Genomic DNA, 11,902 nt, shown 5'->3' with positions numbered 1-11,902 from the left:
CCCCCCCCCCCCCCCCCCCCCCCCCCCGCTCCCCTCCCAACACCCGATTCCAGCAGACCCTACCCAAACCCTCATCTCTTCCTGGACTTTAACCTGATCTTTTTTCCACACTTCCTCCCTGATTTGTTGAGACTCGCTATCTGCTTGAGATGATACTATGCTAATGCTCACTGTTTTCTTTCATTTTGAACCGCTTAATTGCGATCACATCTATAGTTGGAATCTCAAGCTGATATGGAGCTCATTAGTGCATGCCTCCATAGTCTTGGTGTGTTTATACTGCGTCTTTGCCGTCGGTGGTTGGGTGTAGCTGCTTGTGAGGATACTTGGTGTTTGCGGTGTTGCGTAAGTCTATACAGGTGTGTGTCCTGTAATCACGGTGCCTGCAGCAGTGCCTGTGTTGTGTGTGTGTGTGTGTGTGTGTGTGTGTGTGGGTCTACAGCTGGGATCCTACCCTCGACTGAGAGAAGAGACGGAGAGGATCGTCACCACCTACGTCAGAGAGAGAGACAGCAAGACCAAAGACCAGGTGTGTGTGTGTGTTGGAGAGAGATGCAGCCCACATTTGTATAATTTCACCTTCTTGTGTACATAACATGTTTAATGATTGTCCCTCAGGTGCTGCTGTTGATTGACATTGAGCTCTCCTACATCAACACTAATCATGAGGACTTCATTGGATTTGCCAAGTAAGATACGTACTCAAGATACTTATTAACTAGTTTCATTAGGATCAGAGATGGAGCTCTCTCTTCAAATTATCTAGAGCGGAAACAAGTAGGTGATTAATTGGTTGGACAATTGACAGAAACTGTCGGCTGTATGAAACAAGCAGTTTCAATAATAGATCTAATATGGATATGATAATGGATAAGTTTCACTGTTTTCAAATATTTTGTTGATCCAAAAAATGAATTTGCAGATAATTGATAAATCAATGAATTACAAAAATCAACATGAGGTGCTGCCTTATTCTCCAACATCCAGCCCCTTAAAGCGTAGAGATTGATCAGTCAAATGTAAAGACCATTGTGCTTTCCATCTGAAATTATTGAAATGTTTTGTAGTGCTGGAAAGAAATTAAACAGTCTTAGTATTTATAGAAAGGCAAAATAAGTTAAATCATCATTACTACAACCCAATCATTAATACATTTTTTGAGGCCAATGCTAATATTGATATATTAGAGTTTAAAAAAAGTATATAAAAAATCTATTGAACAACATTCATTCCCTCAAAATATTACCTAACCACCAATTGAACAAGGAACTCTCTTTCTAAAGATATCCACATATTACAATCTCAGTAATTACATTATTTTTTTGTAACTACTATTCTGCATCTGTGACTTTTGTATGTTTTTTTTTTTTTGTTTTTTTTTCCCCAAATAAGGCGATGCATTATTTGGTAGAGTGTACTGTGTATTATTAAAGAAGTGTCTGTTGTGTTAAAAGCTGTAATGATGGCTCTTTCATTGTTTCGACGAAGGACAGAAAATGATTCGTCTACCGTGACAAGAAATTTAATAGATTCATAATTTATGCAAACATCTCTCAAGTCCCAGTCTCTCATTTGAGAGGATTTGGTGCTTTCATTCGTCATATGTGACAATAAATAATCTGTGCTTTTGTTCGGCTACCCCTTCATCCTCGGACGTTACACCAGAGTTTGTTATTTAATTTTTCTCCTGCAGTGCTCAGCAAAGAACTACTGCTAACGCCACCAAGAAGAGAGTCATGCCCAATCAGGTAACTCTCCTGATTCAACAGAGGCACCATATAAAGCCCTCACACTGTAGCATCATAGCAGCTGCTGCTCTTTTACTTCTTGTTCTCTCTGTCGATGTCTCAGCCTGTCTTTCCTGTCATCATTGCCCGTTTGTTGCTTCACATTTACACTCTCTTGTCTGTGCCCCGTGTTGTCTTTTCTCTTTATTTCCCTTTCCTCTTTCTCCTCCTCTGTTCCTGCTTTTTTTTTTTTTTTTGTTTTGGCCCAGGGAGAGATTCTTGTAAGTACCGTACCCTCTGCACCTCCTCTTGACACTTCCTCTTTGGGTGGGTGGGGAATCAACGGTCATTCAGGCCGTGCCGAGAAACAAGATTTGGGCTCCTCGATGAAGAAGGGGGAAGCGAAAGCGTTTCACTAAAGGATGTATCGTCACAACTGGATACCATGTACCAAGATGGCCGCCATTCCTTCCAGTTTTCAAAGTTTCTCTCCCAGCGAATAGGCCGAAAGATGTTTCTTCCCATCCTGTTTTGGTCCTGTGTTTTATCATTATGTAGAATATGGTGGAACATAAGTAGCCCGTCTTGTTATCCATGTCTCTGATTCTCACATAGTGGTGTGAACACATAACCTGCGTGGGTCACAAAGTCAGCCGGCAGTGTGAATTCATGATACGACTTGACCGCTTCAGCCCTCATTAAACTATTCCCAAAGAGTCAGCTTGCAGACTCCTCTCAAAATCAGGTGTATATTAATGAGCGACCATTGAGTTTATTCAACTATCAAATACATGTGCATAGACATAAGTGAGACCTACTGAAGAGTAGATTGGGTGTCTGAAATAAATTACAAACAAACGTCCTCTTTGGTGCCTGGCTCGTCAATGCCGAAACATCCCTAATTATTATAGTTCTATGCAGAATTAGAGGGGGGGGCAGTCTGTGCATACAACTGATTATCAATTATACGTATATAAACTGCCTTCCATAGTGTAGCCTCACAATTAAAACCAGAAAAGTAAACCATAAACAAGCTATGGACAACATTTAAAACGTATCATTTCCGGAGAGTCGCCTCTCTGGACGTGGAGCTCCGCCCCCCTGCGGCCGCAGACACACCTGCAGCTTCTTCTCTGCTGCAGCCGATGATTTATCTACTTTCAGTTTGTCGGGACTTTTCCACGTCACTTGGAATGTAGCGAAGTACAACAGTTATGATGAATATTTTTTTAAGTAAAATTACAGAATTTTAAAAAATACTCAAAAAGTAGGCCGACAAGTACACAAAGAAAATGAAGTTACAGCAACAAAAGTGAATGTAATGTGTTACATCCACCCCTGATTGTCCCTGTGTCTGTTCGCTTTGTCTTGTCTGTCAGTCTGACACAGAGAGGGATGCAGAGAAGGTGATTTTCATTGGAGCCTGTCATTTATTTCCAGTCTCTGAGTTTGTGGTGTATTTACGGGTTGATCTGACTGCACTGTGCGCTTCTTTTCTTCATGAAGAATACTGCTGCTCTTGCATGGCTGTTGTGACTATATTTAGTCTTTCATGTGTTTCTAGGATTCTGTTTGCGTTCTGTAGATATGTTTTACCTACTCCTCTTGTGGGGTGTGTAGTTTCTTCAACTGTTGGGCTCTCACATGCAGGTGATCCGCAGAGGCTGGCTCACTATCAACATCAGTATCATGAAGGGGGGATCCAAGGACTACTGGTTTGTCCTGACCGCTGAGTCTCTCTCCTGGTACAAAGATGAGGAGGTAAGGCTGCTTACGGGACAGTAAATGCAGGAAAATGTTTTGTTTACTCGCCTTATTTTATGTGAAAGGGAGGAAGGGGGGCGTGTTTTCAAAGATAAAAGTTCCATCTGGTAAAGTAGAGTTATTACTCTAACGCTACAGTAAATCTGTAGTCATGTGCCGCAGGATCTAACTTGTCGAACTCACTTGAGGTTGCTCCGGTGAGTTGATGGTTTGTTCGTTACAGTCTGCCTTCTTTTATGTTTGTCATTGCATCACTGTTTCATCAGGAGAAGGAGAAGAAGTACATGCTGCCTCTCGACAACCTGAAGCTGAGAGATGTGGAGAAGGGCTTCATGTCCAGCAAACATGTCTTTGCCATCTTCAACACCGAACAGAGGTGTGGATGCTTTGATCCTCTAAAACAATTGTGTTTAAGGTGTTTGTCTGTTCTGATATTTGGTTAATGTGTGTGTGTGTGTGTGTGTGTTTTACAGAAATGTGTATAAAGACCTGCGTCAGATTGAGCTGGCATGTGACACTCAGGAGGATGTTGACAGCTGGAAGGCTTCCTTCCTCAGAGCTGGTGTTTACCCAGAGAAAGACCAGGTACACAAGAGTGTATTCGCAGTTTAAATACTGCATCTCTGCGTCTGCATCCCTCACGACTCCTTCTCTCGTCTTGGTCTCCTCCAGCCTGAGAGCGAAGATGCGATGAATCCTAGCGACACCGTGTCCATGGACCCTCAGCTGGAGCGGCAGGTGGAGACCATCCGCAACCTGGTGGACTCCTACATCGGCATCGTCAACAAGTCCATCAGAGACCTCATGCCCAAGACCATCATGCACCTCATGATCAACAGCGTACGTGTTCTGTCTCTTTTACCACCAATCACACTGTAGACCTAGAGAGGTATGAGATGGAAGGTCGTTTATCGATAACACGGGTCACTCTCTCTTGCCTTGCTGTCTAGCTGTATTAACTTCCTTTTTTGTCTCCCATCTCCAGGCGAAGGACTTCATCCACTCTGAGCTGCTGGCCTACCTGTACTCGGCCGGGGACCAGGGCAGTTTGATGGAGGAGTCGCCAGAGCAGGCTCAGAGGAGAGATGAGATGCTGAGGATGTATCATGCTTTGAAAGAGGCACTGGTCCTGATTGGAGACATCACCACCACCACTATTTCTACCCCAGTGCCTCCACCAGTAGACGACAAATGGATCCCCAAGGACCCAAGGTGACGAACGTGATTCAACACAAATACATCGGCCGATAATAATAATATTCTGCAGATATATCTGTGTCTGTGTAAACGGGCCAGAGTGCAATCGTGCCAAAGTAGGTTTGAGGTATTGTAGAAACAGTCACCATTACATACTTTGGCCACAGGAGGCCACTGTTGATTGTTCTACTGTACAATGTCCTGATTATGTATCCTGGTAAAACAAAAATCTAAGGAATAAAGATTGCTGTCATGTGTTTACGTAAACAAAATCACCATCCGCCTAAAAAAAATCTAGAGTCAGTCGAGCTGTAGTGGGGATGCACACAAACTGTCACAACCAGTAAACAGACTTCTATCTCTTAATCAGCGTCACGTTATTTCTCCGCATAAAATGTGACTCTTCACTCTAAAGCGCTCTGTCTCTCTGTCAGTCCTCCACCGGCGTCCCGCCCCGCCTCAGCAACAGTGGCCCCTCCCAGCCGACCCCCAGGGGTGAAGGGGCCCACCCCGGGCCCTCCACCCCCTCTCAACCCCTCACCAGCATTCGGAGCACCACCCGTGCCATTGCGACCACCAGGCCAAACGGCCTATGCAGGCGATCCTAACTCTGGTGTTGTGCCTCTTATCCCTTCCAGGCCGGCCCGCGTGCCTCCTGCACTGCCGCCCGGGATTCCCAGGTACAATCGTAAACACACACACACAATGTGATGGCTTTCGTGACTTTGGTATTAATGGAAGTTGTTGGGACAATTGGGACTGCTGCTGGTGAAGGGTTGTCCTGTATGCTCTGGCTTTTGGTGTTTTGGGAATCTTTGGTGCATGACTATCTGATGATATTATTCCTTGCATGTTTCTTCTCCCCTCCCCCTCTCCTCCTCTCTTTCTGCAGCAGAAGACCTCCGGCTGCTCCAAACCGACCCACTGTCATACGTCCTTCAGAGCCCTCCCTGCTTGACTAGAACACACACACAAAATAAACCCTTTTTGTTTACACTTTTATATTTCTCCTGAGCAGAGATAGTCATAATTTTTCCATGAATATTCCTATAACTACAAACTTTGTCCTACTGTAACTGGTAATCTGATGCTGTTTTAGTCTGTGCATTTCAGAAACATTATATATGTACTTTTGACTTAATATGTAGGTAGCTTTTTTTTTTTTTTTTAACAAGGAATATGATGAAATCTTCTGCGTTCAGTATTATGAAAAGGGATCCATTTGATGATGTTATTGACTTAAAGATTATGAACCAGCAAGTCATCTTTTGCTGTTTCATTTGAAATGGAATGTCTTAAAACGATTCATAACTTGGTAAGAAAACTGTCGGAGGTAATGTTTTTGTGGGTTGTATACTTGCTAACGTTTTGTCGGTAATCTTACACACTAAGCACCTCATTAAGTAAGCGGCACTTTTCGATAAAGTCCTTTCTCTCTTCATTGTTTGATTTTCAAAGCTTTCAAATGAGCTCATTAAATTCAGACTGAGCGATGGAATTTGTATGCTTCAATATTTTTGGCTTATCACTATTAGATTTTTCAGTTATTGGTTTTTGGTGTTTCTCTTGTGGACCAATTAAAATGAGAAAGAGGAGGAGGAAGGGTGCTGGGGGAAAAGCACAGGTGTCTTCTAGTGTATTACTGATAATTATTCTCTAGTTCAGACGGTTACCTCCAACCACTGCTCATTCTTATAGAAATATGTATCCAAGTGCCTTGAGCAAAACACTGTATTTTGTAATTACTCATCACCTTAAAAAAGCCATAATGAAAAATAGGCTCATGTTTAGAAAGGGGTCTTCAGAAGGTGCAGGACGTGATGGACTGAATAAAGGAATAGAAACAGAAGGTGTGCTGGCTGGTGCTTGTTCTCGCTGTTTAGACATTCTTTGCTTCAATTCTTGTCTCAGATTCTCATGCACCACCAAGCCTTCCTTCGTCTTGTTTTGTTGTTGGTTCCGTCATTGTCCGTGCACATGACAGTAAACGTGTAGTACACCTACCTGCTGTCACTGTATGTGACCGTCGGCGTACAGTTCAGTGAGTGTTGCGCAACAGAGTCCAGGTCGAGACCTTTTGACTTGCATGAGAGCCAAACGGAGAGACAGCCATGCAGAACAAGAACGTTTCACTTTTCTGTGCGCAGCCTGGCATGACCTCCCCTCCGTCCTTCCTTCCTCACTGTATGACGGAGCTGTGGGCTGCACACAGTAAAGACAGTGTTACTCACTCCTTTTGGGCTGTTCACAGAGCCGGGCAGGAATGACTGAAGGTATGCAGTCTTACTCCTGTTCTCTTCTCCGTTGTGTCAGTCAGCTGCTACTAATCCACGTAAGAACAGAAACTGAGCGCAGAAATCTTTGCATGGTCTTCTCACACAGGCGACCTCCACACGTCCCATCTCGTCCCAACCACTGGTGAAGGAAACTCTGTCGAGCACTCTCCGACTTGGACTCAGTCATCAAGAGCTGGAAGAGTCTGGCTTCAGAAGTTCCGGTGTACCGAAGCGTTTGTTGTCCAGAGCTGTTCCTACATCCTCGCTCTGAAACCGTTGATGCTTTGTTTTTTGTTAGACATTTAAAGAAGGTAAAGATGCAGGATTATGACTCTGGATGTGGCTGGATCATCTTCTGTGTGTTAGGCTTGCCTTGTTCACAATGTAACCGATCACCGCTGTACATACAGGTGTGTTAAGCTTCCACTGTATTTCTAGTATTTAATGTATACTGTAGTTCAATAATCATCAGTTTTTCTTTTTTATTAGTACCACTGAAATACTGTCTCATAATTCCTCACTTGTAATGTCTGCCAAACCTGAGCGCGGATGAGTCGACAAGGAAACGGGAGAAAAATGTGTCAAATTAAAACATCAAGAAACTATCATGAAATGTTTTGTCTCTTATTTCTTCCTACTAGACTAAAGAATAACGTAATTAACACTTATGCAAATGTTTTCTTGTATTGCTATACTGGAAAATCTGACAATTCATACTATGAACAATAAATGTAACTCATAAGCTCCTCTCTCGCAGCCACGTCACTTTACACTTCAATATAAAGCAGGAATGCCTCGATGTAACTTGGCAATTTCATCAAATCCAGTGTTTTTCAGATATTACTATTCACCAACAAGTGCAGTTAATTCATGCTGATTCTTTAAGTATCTAATCAAATATACCTGGTATTTACTCTCTATACCAACTTCAACTTAATGTCAGATAATGCCAACGTTGATTTTGACGGTGTTTTTATAGGTTAAGGTCAGACGTTAGGGGGAGCGACAGCAGCAGAAATAGTGTCTTGCTTCCTCCAGGTGGCTCTGGGGAAAATACTGCATATTGACAAGCAGGGTTGTATGAAAACAAGTTTGTATGAAAGAAAAATACTAAATACATGTGGTTTCTTGTGGTTTAAAGCCTCACATGCTGTCATTAGATCATGAATCATGTCGGTGTTAACAGCACTAAGGTTTCTCATGATGCACAATATGCCGACCTGACAAAACACACTTCAAAAGATGAATCTGTGTCACCATGTTTTATTCATTGAAGACATCAAACCAAGTATTTCCTGTGTAAAAAATGTATTTATTAATATCAATGACCAATGTAAACCTGATTTTTTTTTTTTTACTTCTACTGAATATGTAAGGAAAGCCTGTTATTCTTTTTAAAAACACACAGTGGCTGTCTGAGCAGAATCAAAATGTCACATTCTGTTGACACAAACAAACATCTGAGAAAAAAGAAAGTTTGATCATCTAGAAGACAAGAACACACATCTAATAATCCGTATGTTCACACTGAATTATCCTGATACATATCTGAACTGACACACACATACGTACTACACAGTTGTCTGGAAGAGCACTGACACGTTGTACATTATTGGCAATCGCACTGCAAATCATCCCTCTTTGTGATTCTACATTCTTACTGGCAACAGGTCGGCGTGGACCTGAGCCGACGCGTGAAAAGAAATCAGTAACGTCTCAAAAGAGCTGACGGCCGGTCAGACGGACACCTCACTAATATGATGGAGAGATCTTTAACTTTTAGGAAGAACAAATACGGCAACGACACTATTGCACATTGTTATCCCATGTAAACCGACCTTTAACCTTTAGTGAGGACAATCTGGCCTTTGACGAAATATTCCAAAAACCTCTCACCAGTTTCACAAACATAGTTATGCTACAATATTTACTGCTCCGTCTATGCAGGCAGTGCCTTTTTAAAATGCATTTCCTCGTTGGTTTGTGGTGAGATTTGACATTAAAAGGCACTAAATGAAATCAAAATAAGCATCTTCCTCCTCTGGTTACCCTTCCATCATCTCATAATATTTAATTATTGCTCACAAGCTGATCTAAAACAAGACTTTAGACGTAAAATCCGTTAAAACTGACGACGAATGCTGGTGTTCATGTCGACTAAATGAAAATAATAAGAGCAAAGTCTGAATGGGTAACCAGCTGAACATCTTGTCCTCGATTGTTCTCCTCTATTATGTGTAGACCCTCCGCTTATCGTCGAACAGTTTACGGACGGTGTAGACCTGGCGATGGGGAAATACACACAAAGATAGCATGATGTCGGTGTGCGACACACTCAAATTAGAAGTGCTGCGTCGGGCGCTCCGTTTACCTGGGTAAAGGCCACACACAGCATCACCAGCACACTGGCACAGGACCAGAAGGAAACCCTCCACAGGTTGTCCTCCAGAAGGTTTCGGTCCCGCGCCTCAAAAGCCCGCAACACCGTCTGCATCTGCCGGCTGCGCTCCAAGCGTTTGTGCAGAGAGTCCATGGACTCCTAAGGAAAATCAGAGGAAGGTTTTAGGGATTCAAACAAACAGAAAGCGGTGGCTGTAATGAGAGAGAAGTGGAAGTGAGAGACAGAGAAGACTCAAAAGTACACAGAATATTAAATCACTCTCGACTCGACTTTAGCAGACATGTTTATTTTCTGAGCTGGTTTTGATTGTGTGTCATAATGCCGGGTCATGCCATGGACCGAACCATTATGTTGGTCTGGTCCAGCTAGTCTGACCCCCACGGTAGCTCATGTTTAGCAGTTAGGAGTCGACGTCCAGTAGACGCGCATCAGTTAAAAGGTTGAGGCTGACGTTATTCTATATTTTCCATAAAGTCAGCAGATCTCATGAGGAGACCAAAACCACGACTGCGTCTTTCAATACTTTCCCACTTCCCCAGTCTGACTGTGGCACTCAGCCTCAAATTCAATGTGTCCCTACTGAAGTGACATATAGTTCCACGAAGAAGAGAAGCTAAATAAGTTAATTGAATCGATTGATAAAATTGTGCATTTGTTGGGGACTATTTTTCAGGCGTGGATGAATATACTCGAGGGAGTATTTACAGCAACGGGACGGTGTACGTAGGATTGACTCTAAATAACCTACAGTGTGTATGTTCGTCACTGATGTGCCTTTAATAGGATTTGGACAACGATGTGGCTCTATGGAACAGAGGAATAACATATATCAGACAACATGTGTTAGTCGGATCAGTCGATTGTTGGTTTTGCCAGCTGCATAGTGAACTAGAATTCCTTCATGAATTCATTTCTAAACCCCAAACAACCATCTCACCCGGATGTCGTCCAGCTTGTACTCCAGAAGGCTTCCGTCAGGCTCCACTAATCCCGGCCACTCTTCATCTCCACCCACATCTCCTCCTTGACCCTCGATGATGATCTCAAAGAACACCATCTTCTCTGAGAAGCGACTGAAGCTGTTGTCGAAGCAGATTTGGTAGTCTCCCTCCACCGTGGGCTCCACCCTGGAACAACAGGAAATGATGTCAAATATGAAGCGACCGACTAGCTCAGTAATATGTGACCGAGGAGGTAGCACTCACACGTGGACTCCGTCAGAGCGTCGAGACTCTACGATGACGTGGCTGCCTTCTGGAGAGATGATGGTGAAGTCTACGTCCATACCAGAGCCCGCTATCACCTGGAGGTGCACACACACAAACACATACACTCTTTTTCTTTCTTGAAGAATATTTTTTGGCAGTTTGTCTTTCTGAGATAGTGACAGTAGAGAGACAGAAAGTACTGCATGTGAAGAGAGAGACAGGAGTATGACAGGCAGGCAAAGGTCTGGGACGGTACCGGGCAGAGTGCAGTTATATGGTCCGTGTCCTCTTAACCACCAGGCCACCAGGCCACCAGGACACCCCCCCCCCCCCAAAGACAAACAAGTGAGATTACGAGTGCCATTTAAGAGAGGGTGTATTGGGACTCACCCGTTAAACAAACACACCGGTTAACAACAGCACTTTATATTACACGACGTGTTCCTGTGTTGCTACATGTTTTTTTAAGTGATTTGTTTTGTTCTGAACAGAAGCAGAGCTGAAACAGTTGGTCGATCAATTAAAAAAAATGCCCGAAATTCACAAACTCCAGCACCTCTGACGTGAATATTTGCTAATTTCCTTCGACCTCTGTGATAGTAAACTGGTACTATTTGGGGTTTTGGAATATTTTTTTGGACAAAACAAGCAATCTGAAGTCATTATGATGAACATTTTGCATGATTAATGGAGAATGGAGATAACTGTTAGCTCAAACAGTAGACTGGAGGTCTCACTGTGGCAGCTGCTCAAAACCACTCAAAGTGTGAAATGAACTCTCACCAGAGGGAATCCTGTAAATCAATACTATGAACTGACTTTAAGATCCGGCTGTTGACTTCTGAATAACTCAAACTGTTGCCTGATTGAATGTCAGACAACAGATACGAGGATCTGTCCTTCCTAGAATCACAATCAGCTTCAATGTCCAAGTAAGTACACACACAATGAATTTTGACTTTGTTATTTTGCTGCTCTCAATGTACATGCACATGCTAAAAGGTAAACACAGACACTTGACTAGATACTACGTACGGATATATATCGGGATCAGAACCAGGACCAGAACCTGGACCAGGACCTCCCTTAAAGAACAACCCGCTGGATGACCAGAGGCTAATAGGATCCGACACTTCCACTTGTCCATCATTCACATAGTGACTCATTCAATCTTACTATGAGCATTGTGTGTATTATGTCATTTCCTGCACAGTATTTTGTTATCACTGATCTTTCTTAGTGAAGCACATGTGGACGTCTCTCTTTTAGGAAGTACTTGTTTTATTGCAATCTTGCTCAAAAGGTGCTATGAACGACGTTGTTTGATTC

General features: G+C 43.0%; 2 protein-coding genes across 7 annotated transcripts in view; one reads left to right on the top strand and one right to left on the bottom strand.

Moving 5' to 3' along the window:
• Positions 1-6,537, top strand: part of dnm2b (dynamin 2b) — a 16,182-nt gene extending 9,645 nt beyond the window's left edge. For 2 of the 6 annotated variants that reach the window (XM_031864556.1, XM_031864552.1), the window contains exons 11-21: positions 443-529; positions 619-689; positions 1,694-1,748; positions 1,997-2,008; positions 3,378-3,488; positions 3,758-3,867; positions 3,965-4,076; positions 4,164-4,331; positions 4,477-4,703; positions 5,123-5,368; positions 5,584-6,537. In XM_031864556.1, the coding sequence (XP_031720416.1) occupies positions 443-529; positions 619-689; positions 1,694-1,748; positions 1,997-2,008; positions 3,378-3,488; positions 3,758-3,867; positions 3,965-4,076; positions 4,164-4,331; positions 4,477-4,703; positions 5,123-5,368; positions 5,584-5,650 (1,266 nt within the window). In that variant the 3' untranslated portion in view covers positions 5,651-6,537. Of the gene's footprint in view, positions 1-442; positions 530-618; positions 690-1,693; positions 1,749-1,996; positions 2,009-3,377; positions 3,489-3,757; positions 3,868-3,964; positions 4,077-4,163; positions 4,332-4,476; positions 4,704-5,122; positions 5,369-5,580 lie in introns of all 6 variants that reach the window. The other 4 variants (XM_031864555.1, XM_031864551.1, XM_031864557.1 and 1 more) reach the window with 2 other exon arrangements.
• A 1,674-nt stretch (positions 6,538-8,211) lies between these two features.
• tmed1b (transmembrane p24 trafficking protein 1b) overlaps positions 8,212-11,902 on the bottom strand; it is a 4,452-nt gene continuing 761 nt past the window's right edge. The window contains exons 2-5 of the mRNA XM_031864558.1: positions 10,571-10,668; positions 10,303-10,492; positions 9,336-9,503; positions 8,212-9,246 (exon numbers count right to left, since the gene is read on the bottom strand). Coding sequence (XP_031720418.1) covers positions 9,196-9,246; positions 9,336-9,503; positions 10,303-10,492; positions 10,571-10,668 — 507 coding nt within the window. The 3' untranslated portion in view covers positions 8,212-9,195. The remainder of the gene's footprint in view (positions 9,247-9,335; positions 9,504-10,302; positions 10,493-10,570; positions 10,669-11,902) is intronic.

This window comes from Anarrhichthys ocellatus, unplaced genomic scaffold, assembly GCF_004355925.1.
Source record: "Anarrhichthys ocellatus isolate YVR2014 unplaced genomic scaffold, GSC_Weel_1.0 scaffold31, whole genome shotgun sequence".
NCBI lineage: Eukaryota > Metazoa > Chordata > Actinopteri > Perciformes > Anarhichadidae > Anarrhichthys > Anarrhichthys ocellatus.
The sequence above is the reverse complement of the archived record's forward strand: the minus strand, read 5'-3'. Positions and strand labels throughout refer to the sequence as shown.